Source organism: Halichoerus grypus, chromosome 8 (assembly GCF_964656455.1).
Source record: "Halichoerus grypus chromosome 8, mHalGry1.hap1.1, whole genome shotgun sequence".
NCBI lineage: Eukaryota > Metazoa > Chordata > Mammalia > Carnivora > Phocidae > Halichoerus > Halichoerus grypus.
In genome coordinates, this window is record NC_135719.1 from 67,328,386 (window position 1) to 67,349,020 (window position 20,635).

The following is a 20,635-nucleotide window of genomic DNA, read 5'->3' on the forward strand; positions in this document are numbered from 1 at the left end:
CCTACGTTTGAAAAAAATTTTCAAATGTCACAGGTGGTTTAAATAAATGAACATTGAGCCTAAATGCAACACCAAACAATCTGTTTTAAAAAGTTTCTCTTGGGGCGCCTGGGTGGCTCAGTTGGTTCAGTGTCTGACTCGATTTCGACTCAGGTCATGATCTCAGGGTGGTGAGATCGAGCCCCACGTCGGGCTCCCCGCTGGGCATGGAGCCTGCTTAGGATTCTCTCTCCCTCTGCATCGTCATCCCCTGACCCTACCCCCGACCCCCACTTTCTCTCTCTCTCTCTCAAGAAAAAAAGTTTCTCTTAACCAGAAGTTTCCATGTAAATGTGGCAATTACTGATTAATCCCAGAAAGCTGACTTACCTGATTATGGATTGAATATAGATTTGGAAGACAAAGTCTCAACTTTGGTCTGCACATGCACCTCTCCTATAATGTAAATAGAAGCATAGTTTTGAGAAACAATAACATTTTTGAGATTTGTATATCCAAATAGTATATTGCGATGTAAAATATAGGTAAAAACATAATAGTTTTATATACCTAGCCTATATTCCCCAGAGTTCATGGCTACGGACTGAATATTTGTGTCGTTCTCCCCCACCACATTCATACGTTGAAATCCCCTCCCAAGGTGATGGTATTAGGAGGAGGGAACTTTAGGAGGTGATTAGGTCATGAGGATGGATACCTCATGAATGGGATTCCTGAATTTATAAAAGAGACCCTGAGGAGCTCCCTCACCCCTCCCTTTTACCATGTGAGGACACAGTGAGAAGGCACCATCTGTGAATAGAAAGTGGGCTCTCCCTAGACACTGAATCTGCCAGCACCTTGATCTTGGACTTTTAGCCTCTAAAACGGTGAAAAAAAATTTTTCTGTTGTTTATAAGTGACCCAGTCTCTGGTATTTTGTTATAGCAGCTCAAATGGACTAAGACAAAGTCATACTTTTCTTATTTAAATTAGGACAATTTTTTTTTTTAAGAAGAAGTGAATAATATGGTCAAAGATTTCTCAGTCTCAGGGTGCCTGGGTCACTCAGTCGGTTAAGGGTCTGCCTTGGGCTCAGGTCATGATCTCGGGGTCCTGAGATCAAGCCCGGTATCAGGCTCCATGCTGGGGTGCCTCTCCCCCCACCCCTGGCTTGTGCTCTCTCTCTCTCAAATAAATAAATAAAATCTTAAAAAAAAAAAAAGATTTCTCAGTCTCAATAAGGATATAGATTTCTGTGTTAACAGACATTCAGCACTTAGCCAAAGTATAGGATTTTAAAAGAAATGTGAGAGAAATTAGGAATCTTATTTTTATATTATCCATCAACGGTGTTATGTTAATTTTGACATGGTTGCTGTTTGGATAATATGGATTATCAGGAGTTGTGAAGGAAGTATTGCTAAAAGGACCTGGACTTAACATAAATATCTCCTTTCCTGAGCCCTCAAAATCTTCAGAAACAATAAAAAGAATCTTCATCTAAAAGTTCTTTTAAATAGTTTTTAAAGGTAAATTTCAAATTGCCAGATCAAAATAAAGTTATTCTGTTTGCTTTTACGGTTTTTTGTTTTCTTTTGTTTTGTTTGACATTTGGGAGCCTTACATTTTTATGTAGGCAAATTTATCAGTCACCTTTCATGGCTTATGGATTTGGGATCATGGTTAGAAGGACCTTCTCTACATTTTTTTAAAAATTCACACTTTCTTTGAGTATTTTTGAGGTTTAATTTTTTAAAAAATATTTAAATCCTTGCTCCGTAAGAATTTATGCTGGCATAAATGTGTCTTCAGTATAGAAGTTTTTACTTTTTTAGTGAAATCTTTATATCTTTTATGATTTTTGGTGTAGGTATTATGAGGTTTGTTTTCTAGAATGACATTTCTTGGGAACAATGTGGAGAGTGGGCTGGAGTAGGACACACCCATGTGGCAGGCTAGAAACTCCATCTGAGGAAGTCTCCAAGGGGAAGGACTGTTTTTCATTTCAGTTCAGCTCAATTAACATTTACTGAGAACCTACTCTGTTGCAGTTACCGTGTTAAGTGCTGGAAGCACAAAGATGAAGAAGACATATATCTGTTCTCAAGTAGGGGTGACAAATACAGACACAGAATTATAAGTCAGTGGCAGGTACAATGAGAAAATAGTGTAAGGACCAATGAGTGCCCCTAAGATGGGCACCTCATGTAGCCTGGAAGAGAGGAGGGTATCTGAGAATGCCTCCTGGAGGAAGTGAAGCCTGAGCTAACTTTTCCCCCCATTTGTATATTTAGAAAATTCAAATAAGACAATTTAATAAAGCATCTGAAATCACCCTCCAATTAAAATAACTTCCTCTGCAAATTCATTTTGCTTGTGAGACACAATGAAGAGCACATTACTTGCTAAGATACACGTTTAATATCACTGAAAAGAAAGACAGAAAGAATTGGGACAGGGAGCTGCCTTGATCAACAATCGAATACAACTCCCAGGCCAAAGGAGAGAGGCCCCCAGGCCAGAGTCATCCTGGTGCACACTGATTAAGAGAGAGGGCTCCATCAGAATTCCACTCTCCCCCCACAGCCAAATGTAGCTCACAAGTTCTGAAACCCAAACTAGAAGGCAGGGAACTGGAAGACTGGAGGCTGGAGAGGCAGATTTTAAGGATCTAATGCCTTCTCTAATGGACAGGAGATAAAAACCACTGAGGTGCTTAATTGGAAAGTGTCAGATCTGACGAAAAGACTTAGAAATCATCCACGTGTGCTAAGTAGGAAGCCGTGAGTGGGTGAGATTGCCCAGGGATACCAAGGTGCAAAGGACTGAATTTTTGGAGGGATTCTCGATCCCTTTGAGAATGTGATGAGAGCTCTGAACTGTCTCTCCAGAAAAATGCATGTTAAAGATCACACAAACATACACAATTTCTGGGGACTGTCCAATTAAGAATATTTGACGTAGAGGGGAAAGAGAAAAGGCATGAAGAAGAGGATTTGGATGATGATGAAGAGAACAAGAAAGAGACCAAAGAAAGATGACCCAAAACGTACAAGAAGAACCAGGAGAGTGAAGTGATGGGAAACTGCGGGAGAACAGAGACGTGTGGAGAGCATGGGCAACAGTTTCAAATGCTGTAGACTTGAACTAAGGTAAGAACTGAAACATGTCTTTTGCACTTACAGTTAAGCAATCATTGGTAACTGTGAATAGTTTCTGAGGGGTGATGGGTAATGGTAGTTCCAGATTTGTTTTAATCCAAGAAGTGTTTAGGGGTGGCATCTGGGTATAAGTGAGGGTAGGGGGTTTGTCTTGAGAGTGTGTTTGCAGAGTATGAACATATGGTTGAAAATTGTCAGCTGTCCGTAGAAAGGGTTGAGGAGCTTGTGGAATTGTTCATCTGTCCCCTGGTGCCCTCATTAGGATGGAGTCAAAAGCCAGAGAGCAATGGTTGAAGGAATGATGTGAGTTGAGGAAGTGGAGAAATTTGGTTCATTGGTAAGAGAGAGATAAAGGGCAGTTAAAATGAGAAACAAAAACAAGGAAGGGATTTTGTTTCTAAGAATGAACACGTCCTGATATTTTTACGCTGTGAATGCAGCGAGTGGCTCTTCCTAAGACCTGGTCTCTACAACAATCTAATAAATCACTTCTGGAACACTGAAATTCACCACTTGGTCCTTTTATTAATAATACCAAAGTGAGCGATTAGGAAATTCTTGAGAAAAACAGCTGAATGACATCACCAAAAAAGATCTGAACCCAATTCAGATATTTGAAAAGTTTTTCAGTAACTTGAGCTACTTAATTCCCCCCCCGCCCCACACTCGTTTCATTCTGACATACAGCAAAACTTTTGAAACAAAATTTTTCTTTAGAGGCACCAAGAACCACAATCCTATAACCATGACAATAGGGCCCTAACTAGCATTTTTGATATGGAGAAATTAGCTTCATTTTAATCTTTATTCAGAAATTCTACAAAGTCATGTGGGGTTCGTTTAAACACAGGGTGCCGGTGCAGAACCCAGGATCACTCAGGGATTAGCTGCGGCTCAGGGGTTCTTGCCTTTGTTGTTGTCTTGTTTTCTTTTCACTCCTGAGCTTTTGAACCAGTTTTCCATTACAGTAGCCGAGAAGATACAAGATTGTGTAACTCATGCAGAAGTGTTTTAGCCTTGAAGATCTGGCTTCTAAATTCACAGGGGCCCCTGATCATCAGTTAGAACTGGGTGGCAGACCTAACTAATGGAACCCAGTGAAGGGCGAGCATCCCCAGGTGCACTGCCCAAGTGCTGAGATCTTGGTTGCTAGCAAATCTCAGGATCCGCCCAGGGCTTTCCTATCCTATTGTGATGGAGCAAAACCTACGGATTGAAGGGGACATAACTTCATAAAGCTCCTAGGAAGGGTGTGGAAAATAGGGGTCTTTTAAAAAAAAAATCTGCTCCCAAATATCAATCCCCATAAACTGTACCCACAACCTCGGGGGCTTAAAAATGCAGTTTATTTCTCTTACCCTCTCAAGAGTTGTCTTTATCGTCAGATTATATTCTCATATTTCTATCAAGACACAGCAGCTGGGGGATGCTGGCCCTTTAAGGGGGTAACAGGGGAGGGGCTGGGACTCTTAAAGCCAGGGGCAGCAAACCAGCCCTGGTCTAGGCTAAGCTAAACTAAGCAGAAAGGACTGCAACAGTCAGGCGGTGGGTGTCCAAGGCAGCTGGTGTTGAGGGGCAGTGTGTATCTGTGTGGAAGTGCTTCTCCAACTCCAAGCTCTGTCCCTCATTTCTGTCCCTTGGCAGGACAGCTCCCTGCAGCTGGGCTGGTGAGGGCAGAGGGTGGGGCTTAGGGCAGTCCCAGAGCCCAGGGTCCTGCTCCTCGAGAAGAGACGCTGGGCCACTACTCCTCTGGCTACCTTGCTAGGGGGAGATCATGGCTTTTTAGGGTGCCATGCCATCCTTACTGAGGAGGAGGGTGTCTCTGGGTTTCTTCCCTGTCTCAGGTTTACCTTCCAGAGGCTGACAGTGTTTTCTTACCAGAGGAAACAGACATGGTGGAGGCCTGCCAGCCTGCAAAGATGAAAGGTCTTGAAGGTATTGCTCAGTAGGCTGTGGAATCTGGATGAAAAGCCTTGGGGTGCAGAGACTTACTGGTATGGTTCAGTGGACAGATGTGGGCCCGGGTGTCCAGAATTACTGGGAGTGACTTCCAAACTCTTCAACTTGCTAGCTACATCCCACTGGTGACTGAGGTCCCTTTTCTGGGCCCTATTTTCCTACCCGTGATGGGGAAAGGCTCACTCTCAGCCTTGCAGGACTGCTCAGAGAGTTAAGTGGACACATACATGTGACGTATCTGGCGCACAGTAGGCTTCAATTGCAGTGAGTCCTGGCACCTGGAACTTGATTGGTTAAGGAGGCACTGAGAGGGCTGTTCGGTGGGAGAGAGTGGGTAGAGAAGCCCAGGGTGGTACTAATGAGGAAATTGAAGAGATGTGGAAGGCAAAGGTGTTTGCCTGCCAAGTGCCATTTGCTCTAGTCGGGGGGTGGGGGTTACTAGTAGCAAGGGGTGGGGACTGTTTGAAGGTGGTGTGGAGATGACTTTTGAACAGAAGTGTTACTGAGAAGCAGCCTCTCTAGACGAGACTCCTCACACCTGAGTCCCCATCTACTCCCTCCTCAGGCCCCTACTTAAACCAAGACCCAAGCAAGCCCTGTAACTCCTCGGCTCCTGAGGAGGAGCTGGTGTCTGTCTCCCAGTTGGAGGAGGAGGAGGAGCAAGAGGAGGAGGAGGAGGATCTGGATCCAGATCTAGCCCCAGAGCCAGAGGAGGAGGAGGAAGAAGAGGTGGAGGAGGAAGAGCATGATCTCGGGGATCCAGCTGTCCTCAGTGCTATGCATAACACCCAGGTACTAGGGCAGGAGGGGGTGGGGGGACAGTTGGCGGGAACACACTGCAGCTCACAGACCTTCTCTTCTCCACTCCTTTCTAGTCCGTCGCCTTAACCATTGGGCCATGACTACACGTCCTCCACACCTGTCTCAGATAGGTTCTGGGTTAACACTTTCTATTTCAGGCTTGAACCTGAGTAGGGACTCTTTCCTTCCTTCCCTCTTTCTTCCTATCTCTCACTTAGTTTCTGATGCTGTCTTCACCTCACAAACCAGGTCCTAGCAGGGTTATGCATAGCCCATAGGTGCTGGTTGAACTCCTGGGACTGAAGGTGAGTCATCCTTGGTCCTGGGCCCCTGTGTCTCAGCAGTTCATGCCTGGTATTTATTCCCTTGGATTCCCACAACCAGTGGAGAGAGACAAGGATTCCTATATAGAAATGAAATCATGGGGTGCCTGGGTGGCTCAGTTGGTAAACGTCTGCCTTGGGCTCAGATCTTGATTCCAGGGTCCTGGGATTGAGCCCCACGTCTGTCACTCAGGCTCCCTGCTCAGCGGGAAGGCTGCTTCTCCCTCTCCCTCAGCCTGCTGCCCCCCTGCTTGTGCTCTCTGTCAAACAAACAAACAACCTTAAAAAAAAGAAATGAAATCACTCAGTCTCCCTCAACCTATTCCTGAGATACCAGTCTTGCTTCCCCTCAGAGGAAGCAGGGAGGTCCTGACCCAGTTGATTTTTTATTACAAGGGAGGGCCAGGCTACCACTGCCTTGAATATTTGAAGTGGTTGGCCTTCCTGCACTCCGCACCCAATGGACACTGATGACTGAAGAAGACACCTCAGGGGCTCATTCAAGCCTGTTTTCCTCCCTCCCATTCCAGAGAGGCCTTCTCAACTCCTCTGGAATCAAGGCCTCTGGTGTGCTGGGGATGTCCCCTGCTTCCTTGCACTTTCTGTGGCAGGTGAGTCACTTCAATCTCCATCCTGTGAGAAAGTAATGGTATGTGGAGAAGGAGCATGTGGAGTGTCCCTTTGTCTGCTCTTGACCTTGCTCTGGCGATGAAGCACCCCAAGTGAGGTGTAGGTATGGGAGGTGGGAGACACCCATAATGTAGTGACGCTTGGTAAATGACCAAGGTGGTCCTGGGACAACTGGCTGTCGGTATGAAAAGACAAACCAGAGCCCTACTTCCATCTCCCTACATTTCAGCTGATGAGCAGCATGGAGCTTAGGGCTAGAAAGAGCAGCTGCCCTTAATTAACTGTATCATGAGAACAGGAATTGCAGGAAATCCTGCAGGGAGAATGAGAAGATAATTGCAGCTCTGAGGAGGGCTTCAGAGGAGTCCACAAAGAGGCAGACAAGCATTGCCCCAGTGGCTGAAGGCACAAGAGCCTGAAAAAAAAAAGACTATCACAGAGAGAAGAGAGAGAGAGAGAGAGAGAGAGAGAAACAGGTGTTGACTCATCAGACCGGAAAGGCACATGCCCCCACATTGTCAGGAACTGAAGAGCTGTTCTGAGGAGGTGACAAACTCTGTTGGGTGAGGTTCTTATGGGAGAAAAGGCAGGTGAGAATGTAAAGGTGGGAGGAGGCCCATGTGGCAAAGGAGCAGCATTCTGTTGGTGGAGCTGCCCTTTTCCCAGACCTCTGAATTCCATTCTCAGACGCTGGACTACCTCTCTCCAGTTCCTTTCCGGACTACCTTTCCCAGTGCCAGCTCTCCAGCACGGCACTTCGGACCTCGACTTCTCTCGCCAGACCCAACTCTCTTCTGCAGCCTGCCAACCTCCTGGCCCCCTAGTTTCAGGTACTGCCTTGGGACACCGGGCCCCCCAGCATCTCCCCCAGACTGAGCTCTTCTCTGGAGGTTTCAGGATGTAGTGGCTGAGGAGGGATGGGGGCCGCCTACCAGCTGCCACAGAAAAACACCTACAGAAACTTAGTCAGAGAAGTGTGCAGTGGAGCCCAGTCCCTTCTCCCCATAGAGAAGGAAGTGGAAGCCCAGGGGGACTAAAAAGAACTTACTTGAGGTTAGCTGGCATGGCAGAACTGAGATTAGGACTCAGAACTCCCAACAACCAGGCCAAATGGGTCTCTACTGTGTCAAGATTTCCTGCAGCCAAATTGCAGGAAAATCTATCCCAGAGGGGAGTGTGAGCCCTGCTGGGCTGGGGTTGTGTTGTTTCCTGTGGCTGACTTCGGGGAGGCACACGGACAGGTAGGGTTGCCTTAGACGCCCAGCTGAGCTTACTAGAGGCTGACTGGTTGGAAGGGGAGGGAGCTGAGTGCTTTCTTTGACCCAGCCCAAGTTTCCTTCTAAGTCTTCCTAGTCATCTGACCCAGCTCCACCCTCAGCACCAACGGATCTTGCAGCTGCAGCAACACAGTCGAACACCAAGGTAAAGCCTAGATGAGCAGCAGGGTTGAGGGCAGCTCACTTGCATGCTGGGTATCCCCATGTGATTGGGTGTCTCCCCAAAGCCCCTGCACAAATAAGACTCTCCCCGTGTTGCCCACCTCTGTACTCTGTTCCATCCCGCCTTGCTCACCACTCCTTGGGAAGCTCACTGTGCGGGGGTGGGTAGGTCTCAAGGAATGTACCCTTCTGGCTTGAAGTCCCCCAGCCAAGAAGCCTTGGTCTCAGCAGCCAGACCCCTATGTTAACCTCATGACCCGAAAAGAGAAAGACTGGGTGATAAAAGTACAGATGGTTCAGCTGCAGAGTGAGAACCCCCACCTGGATGACTACTACTATCAGGTGAGCCCCAGGTGCTCTTCTGACCTTAGCATCAAATGGGCCTGGACTCCATGGGCCCTCTTGGATCATCTCTCCAGCTCTTAGGGGCCATGTCCAGTCAGGTGGGAGGGGCAATCACTACAGGATAGGGGCCATATTTCTAAAATTGACATCCCAAGATCCTTCCCCTCTATTCTGCTACACTTTAGACAAATGGGATTATTTACAATTCCCGCAAACACTGAGGTTTTGTCTTCATCCTTTGCCAAGAATTTCCCTTACTCAGCCTTGAAATATGGACTTTTCCACTTTGGTATTCTTCTGTGGGTCTTAGAAATGTTGTGTTATAAGTATTCATCTACTTTTTGCTTTTTTAGATAGGAAACACATGAATTTTATAAATAATGGGATTCAACTTGTTAAATTGAATAAATGCCGGCAGACGTTTTAACTCCTTACACTCTTCTCCCTGTCGTCCTTTTATTTGTGAGGCAAGCTTTGCTTATGGGTTTTTGGGTTGTCTAAGCTGTGTTCCACTTTGTTTTCAACATCCGTGAGCCCCCTACCAACGTTCCCACCTTTATCTCCTTCCTATTTAGACTAATTTCTTCCTCTCTTTCCACCATGCTTCAAAAACCCTTTCTCCCCAGGTCACTGAAAGTGAAATATTTTTACACTCTTGATTTTTTGGCACTGCTCTTAAATGAAGGAGCTTTATTTAAATCCTTGTTTGACTCAGTAGTTTTATTTTAGCTTGGGATTTTACAGATTTCTTTAAGAAGCCCTTAGAGCTGCTGAGCCATTCTTCAGAAGCCTAAAACTGGCCTAGAGTGCTATTAGCTACTGGCCAATTGACAGTAGTAGTATCTCTGTACTGCAAGCTGCTGATGGTCTTCCTGCCATCAGATAACTCTGATTTTTGGAAAGCACAGGTAGGATCACAAAACTAAAAGGGGGAACAGGGAGGAAAGGTGTGCAGTGTGTATCCAAGGAAGAAGGAGTTCAAGAAGGTTGCAGATGCTGACATGGGTTTGCTTCCTGGCTCTCCACTCGGCTCTCTGCCTTTTCATCAGATCTGGTGGTGGTGTCTAGCTCTTCGAGTACTCGGTACGGAGACCCCCAAGCCAGATGTCGTGAGGCCCGGGGTACTCAAGGTGCTTCAGAGTGGTTGGCAGAAGGGCCTAAGGGGCCAGAATCCTTTCTGGAATGAATGCTGTAGGAAAGGGTGTATTAAGAAGTTGCACTTGAGAACTTTAATTCTAAGTTCAGAAGATGAGGATACATTTTTCTATCCCATGGACTCTCAGGAATATTATCAGAAACTAGAGAAGAAGCAGACAGATGAAGAGCTACTTGGGCGAAGGAGCAAGGTTGAATCTCTCAAGCTGGTAACACCTTACATTCAGAAGGCAGAGGCTTATGAGTCAGGTAGGACCAGGGCTGACCTGCTGGGTTGGGATGGACATCTGGATGGACTGAGTGTGAAAAGGGGAGGGGGAACATGCTTGTCCTGACTTCTTTTTGTGCAGTGGTTCGAATCGAGGGTTCCCTGGGCCAGGTAGCTGTATCGACGTGTTTTAGCCCTCGCCGAGCTATTGATGCTGTGCCCCATGGATCCCAAGAGCAGGTAGAAATGCTATCTTCCCACAACCTTTTTTTTTTTTTTTAAGATTTGATCTATTTATTTGTTCGGGAGAGAGAGAGCGAGCACAAGCAGGGTGAGCAGCAAAGAGAGGCAGAAGCAGGCTCCCTGGTGAGCAAGGAGTCCGACGCAGGACTCGATCCTGGGATCATGACGCGAGCTGAAGGCAGACACTTAACCGACTGAGCCACCCAGGTGTCCGTCCCACAACCCTTTTTATCTCCCCTGTTTTGGAGAAAGGACAGGGGCACTCTCTTGCTTGAGATCAGATTGTGACTTAAGAGTGAGAACGAAGTGTGGTCAGACTTTGTGTTAGCCTTTCCTGCTCCATTCCTGGCTCACCCGAGGCTTGGTGCTACTGCTATAAAGGTGTGGCTGACAGCCTGGGATTCTCTCCTAGGAGCTAGGAGCTGCAAGCAGTCAGAGGCTTCAGGTATTGTCCCGGATTGAGAAGGTGAGATATCAACTCCTTAAGGATGAGTTCCTAATTTACCCTTGGAAATGGAATGTTGCTCAAATTGACCTCTTCTTTTCCCACCTTCGAATTCCCAGATGTTTCTTCAGTTACTAGAGATAGAGGAGGCCCAGAAGGATGGGCCACCACAGCCCTGCTACTCTGAACAGCAGAGCAACCAGGTCGAGAAGCTCTTCCAGGCCTTAAAGACCCAGGAGCAGAATAATCTGGAGTGAGTGTGGGAGGGTCACACCTCCAGCCCAGGAAGGGAAAGATGAGCAAACACATGAGCTTTCCTTCTGCCCCTCCTTTCTGGCATGTAGCCAGAGCCCTCTATGCAGAGCCCTGAAAATGTTCTCCTTTCTCACATGTAGGGAGGCAGCAGATGGCTTCCTGCAGGTGCTCTCCGTGAGGAAGGGGAAAGCTCTAGTGGCAAGGCTGCTTCCTTTCCTGCCCCAGGATCGAGCTGTTAGCCTTCTTCTGGCTATCACCCACCATTTGCCCCTCCTAGTCAGGAGGGATGTAGCTGATCAGGTACTGTGGCATTGAGGAGAGAAGAGGATGGGTTAGGGACCCCTCCTCTCCATTCTGTCCCCCACCCCCAGAGATGCCCAAGAAAGTGTTGGGCAGGGAGAGGTACCAAACCTGACACCCTCAGTTGAGGAGGTTACAGAACCAACTACTATAGTAACAACTGATCATCTTGAGGTACAATGACCAAAAAACACAGGCATGTGGTTGCACAGGTGTGAGTGGGCTGTGGAGGTTTGAGAAGATAAAGACTCCTTGAGAAGTGTTGAGCCCCATATCTACCCTTCTTAGGGAAGGCCTCCTAGATAAGTGTGTATTGAAGGACCAGTATTAAGGTTGGAGAGACCTGAATGGTGATAGGCTTAGTTAAGTAACCTGACCAGGAAAGTACCAAAAACAGGTCATCAAGAAAAGGGGGTAGAGGCAAAGTAGGAGGAGGTGAAGTTGTAGTGGAGTCTGAGAGAGGCACTTACTGACCTTCTTGCAGGCTCTACAAATGTTATTCAAGCCTCTGGGCAAATGTATCCATCACTTGACCTTCCATGAACTCCTCCAAGGACTTCAGGGACTCATGCTGTTTCCACCTGGCTCCTCAGAGCGGCCGATCACTCTGGTGCTTCAGAACCAGGTAGCATAGTGGGGAGGCTTTTCTCTTTCCACAGATGGCCTCCAGTTGGTATCCCTGGCAAGGAATAAGCAAAGGAATGTTACCTCTCCATCTTCTCTGCAGTGCTTCTCCATGTCTAGTGAGCACTAGAATCACCTGGAGAGTTCCTTGGTCACACTCCGAGAGAGTCTCATTTAGTAGACCTGGGGTGTGGCCCATGCATTTGCTTTTCTAAAAGCCTCCCTGAGGATGGTCCTGATGGGGACCTCTCGAGCAGAGGTCACCAAACTTTTTTGATGGTGTATCCCTCTTAGTAAAAAGTTCTGAACCCTATCACCCATGTGCTTGTCTAGAAGTCCTATACATATAACACTACACTAAATACCTAATAAATACAAGATAGAAAATTTTAAATGCAGAGACTTTAGACGTGAAAGTTCTGATATCTTTTAATACCCCAATGGATTATTTTGTGAACCCCTTTCTGAAGATCTTTGCTTAAAGCAAAGCTGCTTTCAGTGGGGTCCACAAACTACTTGCATCAGATTCCTGAGTCTATTCCTCATCTATAGACGGACTCCTGAGAGTAAGACCCACAAGTATGCATTTAATCAACTCTCCACAAGGATCTTTTGGAGAGTTCAGAGCAGTGATTTCCTTTGAAAGGTCTGAGCGTTCTTTGGCCAGTCATTGTAAAATCTGACAGTTTGACCAGTGTTGAACTCCATTTTTACATGGGAACCTGCCCTTTTAGTTGGGAAAATAGCAGAGCCAGGAAAGCACTGAATGCCTCTGGTGAACTCCTTTTACCTTGCATACTGTCTCACTTGCAGTTTGGAATATCTTTGCTCTATGCCCTACTGAGTCATGGGGAGCAGCTGGTATCTCTGGAGTCTTCCCTTGAGGAGCCCTACAGTGATCATACAGCTTGGTAAGATCTTAAAGGCCTTGTAAATATACTATTTCAGTGCCCCTGGCATGTATAGGCTGAGCCAGGTGAGATATTACCTGAGTAGTATATTCAAGTATTGGGAAGGAAGTTGGACAGAGAAGAGAAAAATATCAGAGTTACAACTGTTCTCCCTTTTCATTTTTTTTCCTTTTTCTATAGTGCCCTAGAGTGCTGGTTTCCCATGGAAGGCAGTAAAACAATGATTAAGGGGACAAGGTTTAGGGTCAACCTACCCAAGTTGGAATTCTGCCTTTGTCACTTACCAGCACTGCAACTTGCAGATATGTTACTTCCCTTCTTTAAGCCTGTTACTTCATTTATAACCTAGGGATAATGATAATAACCAGAGTTCTTAAGGAGGATATGTAAAACACTAAGCATTGCCTGGCACATACAAAATATGCAAACGTTCTCTTAACTGTTACAAGCACAGAGGGTGATAGTGGTGGTGGTAAAATAATTAGGAACCTTGGCCTTAAGTCTATTTCCTGCATAGATACAAAGACTCTGATGTTTTTCTGTCTTCTCTGTCCTCCAGGACCGACATGGTGGTTCTGATTGCCTGGGAGATAGCCCAAATGCCAACAGCCTCTCTGGCAGAACCCCTAGCCTTCCCCAGCAACCTTCTTCCTCTGTTCTGTCACCATGTGGACAAACCATTGGTACAGCACCTAGAGGCTAGGATGGAGTAAGCGATGGCAGGAACGAGGTCATAGCCCCTTGTTCAGCACTATCTAAGTTCTGTCATTTAGTTCTTTTAACCCAAGAGTATGGAGGATAACTTGTATTTAGAAGTAGTTTTAGACACTCTAACATTTACCCAGTAACCAGTCTGCCCGGGTTAGGATCCTGAAGCCTATTTCTTCAGCCAAACCTTTTAATTTATTCCCAGATGCTTTGCTCATTTATCATGCCAAGCTACTTAAGGGCAAGGATTTATATGAGAAGCTGAATTGTTAATTGTTAATTCAAGAAATATTTGAGGGACAACTAATCTAAGACAAAAGCATGAGCAACAGGAAGGTCACTTCTGTCCTCAGAATTTACCAGCTGCTGGAAGGGGTCAGATAGTAATCAAGTCACACACATACTTTAGAAAATAGACTTGTTTACAGTTAAAAATCTGTTCTTTGTAGGCTTGCTTGGGTCTACTGATCCAGTTGTTCTGAAATATGTATACATGGGAAGAGTTTAATCATCAGATACTACCTGTATGGGCTAGGTCTACAGGATCCAGAGGGTCTGAGGACATTTCTTATGCCTTGATATATTGGAAGATTTCACCCAAAACATTTTCTTATGTTCTCCTTAAAACCTGAAGATATGCCTAAAAGGGCATGACATAATAAGGTATAATTAAAGAGATAATAAAATGATGTGTTGAAACTTGTCATAAGTTAGGAGGTATAATGAAAGTCATTTTCTGATGTGTGAATGCCCCCAAAATGCCCTTAATAAAAGGGACAAGGCCTTGTTATGTCTAACAAAAGTATGACCTTGGAAATTTCTTCACTGCTGAACTTTTTTTTTTTATAAAGAGAGTAGCTAAGCTAATAGGGTTGGCTATAAATATCCCCCTTGGGATATGAAATGTTTGGTTTAAGTTGACAAACAAGGTCATGTATTCATCAATCCCTGGAGTCCCTTTTAGGAACCTGGCACGGTTTTAGGTGGTAGGGTAACAGTGAGCAGTGAAAACTCCCTATTCTTCTGAAGCTTACATTCTGGCTAGACAGGGACTGATGGAAAAGATCAAGTAGTGATAAATATCCTGGTGGAAACAAAACTGGGTGGGGAGTGACTGGAGTGTAATGGTCCAGGAAGTCCTGTTAATAGCAGTTACAATTAAGCTGAAAGTACTCCACGTAGAGGCACTAGTGAGCACAAAGGTGCCACGTCAGAATGAACTTAATGTATCTCAGGAACAGAAAGAAGGCAAGTGTGGCTGAAGTTCGCAGATAAGGTGAAAGGGTGTTGAGGTTGGAGAGAGGTAAATAGGGTTTAGATCTATAAGCCATGATTTAAAAATCGGGATTCTAACTAATGGGAAGTCAGAATTTTAAACAGGGATGTAATGTGATTTCATTTTTAGAAGATCATTCTGACTGCTGCTTGTCAGAGGAACAAGGGAGAAAAGCAGAGAAAAATGTTCAGAGGTTTATTCCATCTGCTCAGGCAAGAATTGAAAAGCAGGGGTGAGGGAAAGCAGAGCAATTTAGAGTAAGTCTTGGAACTAAGGGTTGACAGCCACCACCTTTATCCAGCCTATCGGCAATGTCTAAGGGGTCGGGGGGTGGTGGTGAGGCATTAAAAAAGAAGAGTCAAGTAAAAATTTTCTAAAGGGGAAGTAAAATTTGACAGTAGCGGTTGGTGTAGGTTGAGGGAGGATTTCTTTTGAGCGTGACATTACAGCATGTTCACATGCTAAAGCACCCCAGTAAAGGGAGAGAAAGAAATGCAGGAGAAAAAAGAATTTTACAAAGTCTCAGAACAAGAAGAGGATGTGAATCAAAGCACAAGTGGAGGGGTTGGCCTGTTGGTCACCTGTGTGACCCCAGCTGATTGTGGAAAAGAATGTGTTAAGAAAGATACTGATGTTTATTAGGAGAACTTCCTAAATTCCTCCTCCACTCTTCTTTCCTCACCCCCTCTGCTCCTCTCCAGCTCTGCTGAAGACCTTGGATCATACTTCCTTGAGAAGCCTAGTAATGAAACGGGAACTCTATCCGCACCACCCTTTAACTACCCTGTTTCCCTGCCCTTTACAAGGGATATTATTTGACTTCAACATTCAGGTCAACTCGTATGATGGATTGGTCCACACTACCAAAGACATGGTACCATTTGGGCCTGTAAACGGAAATAACAGCACACTAGGAAAAGCAAAAGGAGAGAGGCAGGAACCGGTTCCCATAGAGGGGAAGCATTTAGACTAAGAAAGCAGAGGGTAATGCCAGGGAGTGAGTAAAACTGCTACAGCGTGCCTGAAGCCGCTAAATTTGGCCCTTAACTCTTTCAAGGTAGTTAAGTAAAAAGGCTTGAAGCAAAGGCAGATGTAGCTTTGCTGGAGTAATTGACGCCAGCATCCACAGGCCAGGAAAGCGATCCGGCGAGACAGCTCAGCTGTCCTGGGGAGAGTCACGAGGCGGCGAGAGGCTGGGTTCCACGCGCATGCCCAGGACGCAGCTGCGCTCAGGTGACCGGAAGAAATGGCCGAATCAAAATGGCTGCAGAAAAGGGCCCGGGAGGAGCTGCTGGCTGCGGCACCGGCAGCGCTAAAGCCATGGAGCGGGTTCTACCTATGCTGTTGGTGCCGGTCCCTGTGGAGGCAACGGGGCGGCTGGGATCCCGGGCGCAGTTGCACAGAGAGCAGGAGGTTCTGGGGAGCCTAACAGCTGCAGGCAGCCTGCAAGTGCTTTCCTTGGCGCCGGGCGGCCGGAGCGGGGGTACCTGCTGCCTCACTGGCCCCTTTCGGCAGTAAGTGCTGCGGGAGGGCTGGGCAGTGTCCGAGGAGTCCCGAGCCTTAGCTCGGCTAGCCCCAGTGCTCCACTCCAGGCGTGGAGGTGGCGGGAGAGGAATGACGGCCGCGGGAAACACCTCAGATGCGATCCGGGTGCCCTCTCGGAACCTTTTCCTCGCTTTGCAGCCCCACCCTCTCTTCCCCGTTCCCGGGGCGCAGAAAAGGCATCCAACTCCTCTGCTGGCCGCAGCGAACCCGGAGCAGGTCCCAACGTGGGGGTTCTTTCATTAATTCAGCATAGGTTAATTAATCGTTACTGTGCTGTGCACCTTGCCCATTTTCTTCTTTCAGTTAAATCCCTTAAAGATAGCAGCTGGGGATCATCTCTAATTTGAATCATCTTGACCTTTTTCTTGTGCCTGAAACGGCGACTTCCTTCCCTCCTCCCCCGCCCCCGCCGCCTTCTTCAAGGATAGATTCTAGTTTGCCCACTCATTTATTCACTCAACGAGTATTTATTACACGCAAACTGTTACATAGGAGCAGCTCTAAAAAGTTGAGTAAGACATATATGTGGAGCTTGCATGATTTGGGAAGACAGAAGAAACCAATTATAATCATGTATTAACTTTCCACTTCTGTAACTCTCCGTCCAGGAGTTGGGAGTTTATGTCATGAAGTTTGAGAGTGCCCTCTGAGTCTTTGGGCTCTCTCTCTTTTAAAGTTTTATTTAAGTAATCTCTACACCCGACATGGGGCTCAACTCACAACCCGAAGGTAAAGAGGGGTTTGCTTTCCCAACTGAGCCAGCCAGCACCCCTGGCTCTTTTTAATAGAAAGCGTTTAGAAACCATTTCCTAAAACATTTAGTTAAGAGGTGTCTTAGCTTGGAATCGCCAGGTTCTGTAACACTGCCTGACAATAGAGATTTGTTTGTTAAATAAGCCGGTGCTTTAATCGATTGGGCGTTTGTATTCTCCTGATCTCTAGATGCTAGGAGGAAGAATCTCTCGATAGCGGAAATTAGTTTATTCCTGTGTTCCGGTTTATTACCATGTTAAGTACCTGTGGACACAGTCCTGTAAAGAAAGGAATGAGGCAGAGAAAAGGAGAACTCTTTAGGTGTTTGAGAATTTAAAAGAAGACACACACATGAAATAATGAGGGCATCCATAAACTACTGCATGAAATTAGTAGATTGAAGGAGGATCAAGAAGGACTTTCTGTTTGAATTGGATTTTAATTCAAGTGCTTCATGGGGTAAAAAGACAAATTTACAATATTCAGGGTTTACTTATCTCAAAGTAAACAGTTCTTTTTATATATGTTGAAATCAACTGTACATTCTATAGTTATTTTTATTGAAAATTTCCTGTCTTTTCATGTGATGGTCCATATGCTAATGATGTCAATGGCGTCACTGTATTCTGCCTTTTAAATATGCCTTAATGTGTTTAATCTTTTCCATAATCGACATTCAGATTGTTTTCCAGATTTTCACTGTAAACAGGAATTGGGTGTTCATGAAAAATCATCAGTTTAGGTATAAAGATAGAAATATAAAGTATGTCAATCTTTTTCTTTAATAAGTACGTTAGAGCACCAAGTCTGATTTTTTTTAGATATAAAATTTATTCTGTAGAAAACAGCTTTTTTTTTAAAGATGAAACTTTATCAGCATGGTAGCCTCCTCTCATTCCATTGTATTGTTTTCAGAATTGGGCCCTTTCACTTTTTTTTAATTAAAAAAAAATTTTTTTTAAAGATTTGTTTTAGAGAAGACAGCCCTTGCGTGTGGGCACGTGTGTGGGGGGGGGGGAAGGGCAGAGGGAAAGGGAGAGATATCTCAAGCAGACTCCCCTTAGTAAGGAGCCCAATCCCACGACCCTGAGATCATGACCTGGGCTGAAATCAAGAATTGGTCACTTAACCAATTGAGCCACCCAGGCGCCCCCCTTTTATTTTTTAAATGTAATTTAATTTGAAGCTATAGCATCATTCTTTAGTCTCTTTCCACCATTCTTAGCCATTGTTGGTGTGTTGACATTATACTGCTTTAATAATTTTGTAACTGAGCTGTCCAGCACGGTAGCCACTACCAACATGTGACTTAATAAATTTTGCATTTTTCCTCAGTTGCACTATTCATATTTCAGGTGTTCAGTAGCCACATGTGGTTGTTGGTTACTATATTAGACAGTGCAGATCTATAGAGCACTTCCATCATCATGAAGAGTTCTGTTGGACAGAACTATTCTATAATATAGCATCTTGGAGTCGTCATAGTCTATAAATACAAATAGTCCACTTTTTAAAAGTCACTGAAAGCACTTAAGTTAGCAAAACCTATTTTGTTAATTGTGAGTACCACCTCTTGTAAATAATATACATATTTGGTTGTTGAAACTTACCCTTATGACCATTCCTTTAAACATTTCATCAGACAGGATTTAAGATGAAGGAATAAAAGCAGCCATCATTTATTGCTCCATGCCCTCTTTTCATCCCTCACTCCTATATTGTTGGCTTAAAGGGGGCTCAGGGGAATGAGGGGGGACGTCCCAGAGGAATTTACATTCCATTAAGTTGGGTGTGGGATTAATGCTACTACCATGTGGCCTAAAGAATTGTTTTTGACTCCTTCTGCCCTTCTACCCTCACCGTTGTGGGTAAACATTGTGGATAATAGAATATAATAATCTACGCTTTTTCCTTAGCTTTGTATGGGAGGATTCTCGTAACAGCAGCTCACCAACAGACAAGCCCAAACTGCTTGCTCTTAGTGAAAATTATGAACTGTTTATCTATGAATTTAATTTGAAAGATGGAAGATGTGATGCAACCATTTTGTATAGCTGTAGCGAGGAGACATTGAAAAAGCTCATTGAAGATCAAAATATCAGTAAGTATTTACAGGTGGTCTTTCAGCATGTTTAAGTCTGTGACATTACTATGTAATCTTACATATTCCAGGAAAAGTTCTTAAAGGGATGAAATCAGGTAGGGAGATTTGCCTTGTCCAATACAGTAGCCACTAGTCACATGGGGTTGTTGACCATTTGAAATGTGGTTAATGTGAATTAAGATGTCCTCTAAGTGTCAAATACATACTAGATTTTGAAGGCTTAGTATAAAAAAGTAAAATATCTTGTTCATGGTTTTTGTATTAATTACATGTTGAAATGATATTTTGGATGTAATAGAGTAAATAATATGTAAAAAATTAGTTTCACCTGTTTCTTTTTTCAGTGCAGCTACTAGAAAATTTAAAATTACATTGTGGTTTGCATTTGTGGCTGACAGTATTTCTGTTGGATGGTGCTGATCTAGACTGGTTACCCGTCCTGAGGGCTGCAGGGAACGGAAATCCAAGTACTCAGGCTTCTATATTTAAGGCAGTAGCATACTTGACACCCTTGATTTTAAGGTTCATTTTTTTTTTCTTTTTCAAATTTTTTATTTTTAAGTAATCTCTACACCCAGCGTGGGGCTCAAACTCACAACCCCAAGATCAAGAGTCGCATGATCATCCAACTGAGCCCACAAGGCACCAGCCGCCTTCTTTTTTTTTTTTTTTCCCATCTTCTTTTTCTTTAAAAAAAATCTGATTGTTCTTGTGGGGTTCCTGGGATAAGTAGGGTTTTTTTTTTTTCTCTCTAATCTTCTGGTGTGCTCTCAGACTCTGGCCATAAACAGAATGAACAAAGACATTGTAGGCTTTCTTTATTCATCCTCTTACCTACCTACCAGTAATCACTTCCTTAGGTGGGTTTGAGCGGTAACCGCCTAGAGTGGGACAAAGTGCTGTTTCCTCTTTGTTTCACCTGTTTGTGTTATGTTTACAAAATCAAAATTACCAACTGTAAAGTTGTGACCAGTGAGTTTGAAATAATCTCCTTTTGTTTCCTAGGTGCTTCCTTATTATCTTTGAGAATTCTGTCATTTCACAATAACAGATCACTGTTGTTCATCAACAAATGTATTGTCCTACACCTTGTATTTCCTGAAAGAGATGCTGAGATTGGAGTACTCAACTGTTTCACGTTACCCTTGCCTGCACAGGCAGTGGACAGGATTATTGACACACAGCTCTGCAGAGGAATTCTTTTTGTTTTGAGTAGTTTAGGATGGATCTGTATCCTTGGCAGTAAAGATGGGGATATGTAGGGGAGGAGACTACCTAGAAGGATGAGCCTTTTTTTAGGCTTTTAGTTTTAGGGACTGGTATATAGGTAGAAATGGTTAGTTTTTCAGTAAAACTTTCCAGGGAAAAAGATCTTCATGAACTTAAAATACTCACCAATGTTGCTTTATATTCTATTGAAATATTTTCTAATATGTACATGTTTTTTCATAGTCATATAATCATCCAG

The 20,635-nt window shown here is 44.6% G+C and overlaps 2 protein-coding genes across 6 annotated transcripts in view; both read left to right on the forward strand.

The window, feature by feature from the left end:
- Positions 1–5,035: 5,035 nt before the first annotated feature.
- Positions 5,036–14,104, forward strand: PATL2 (PAT1 homolog 2). The gene is made up of 14 exons (XM_036070831.2): positions 5,036–5,078; positions 5,668–5,894; positions 6,757–6,837; positions 7,544–7,686; positions 8,210–8,278; positions 8,496–8,637; positions 9,924–10,044; positions 10,146–10,243; positions 10,659–10,712; positions 10,811–10,944; positions 11,087–11,246; positions 11,731–11,871; positions 12,684–12,781; positions 13,341–14,104. The coding sequence occupies exons 1-14, from the start codon at positions 5,036–5,038 to the stop codon at positions 13,492–13,494; spliced, it is 1,665 nt and encodes a 554-aa protein (XP_035926724.1). The 3' UTR covers positions 13,495–14,104.
- A 1,888-nt stretch (positions 14,105–15,992) lies between these two features.
- Positions 15,993–20,635, forward strand: part of SPG11 (SPG11 vesicle trafficking associated, spatacsin) — a 92,770-nt gene continuing 88,127 nt past the window's right edge. For all 5 annotated transcript variants that reach the window (XM_078079417.1, XM_078079418.1, XM_078079419.1 and 2 more), the window contains exons 1-3: positions 15,993–16,279; positions 18,980–19,164; positions 20,173–20,397. In XM_078079417.1, the coding sequence (XP_077935543.1) occupies positions 16,026–16,279; positions 18,980–19,164; positions 20,173–20,397 (664 nt within the window). In that variant the 5' untranslated portion in view covers positions 15,993–16,025. The remainder of the gene's footprint in view (positions 16,280–18,979; positions 19,165–20,172; positions 20,398–20,635) is intronic.

Coding starts and splice junctions, on each gene's coding strand:
- PATL2 (XM_036070831.2), top strand. CDS start 5,036: ATGGTGGAGGCCTGCCAGCCTGCAAAGATGAAAGGTCTTGAAG. Junction 10,713..10,810: donor TATTGTCCCGGATTGAGAAG/GTGAGATATCAA, acceptor TCGAATTCCCAG/ATGTTTCTTCAGTTACTAGA. Junction 11,247..11,730: donor GGAGGGATGTAGCTGATCAG/GTACTGTGGCAT, acceptor ACCTTCTTGCAG/GCTCTACAAATGTTATTCAA.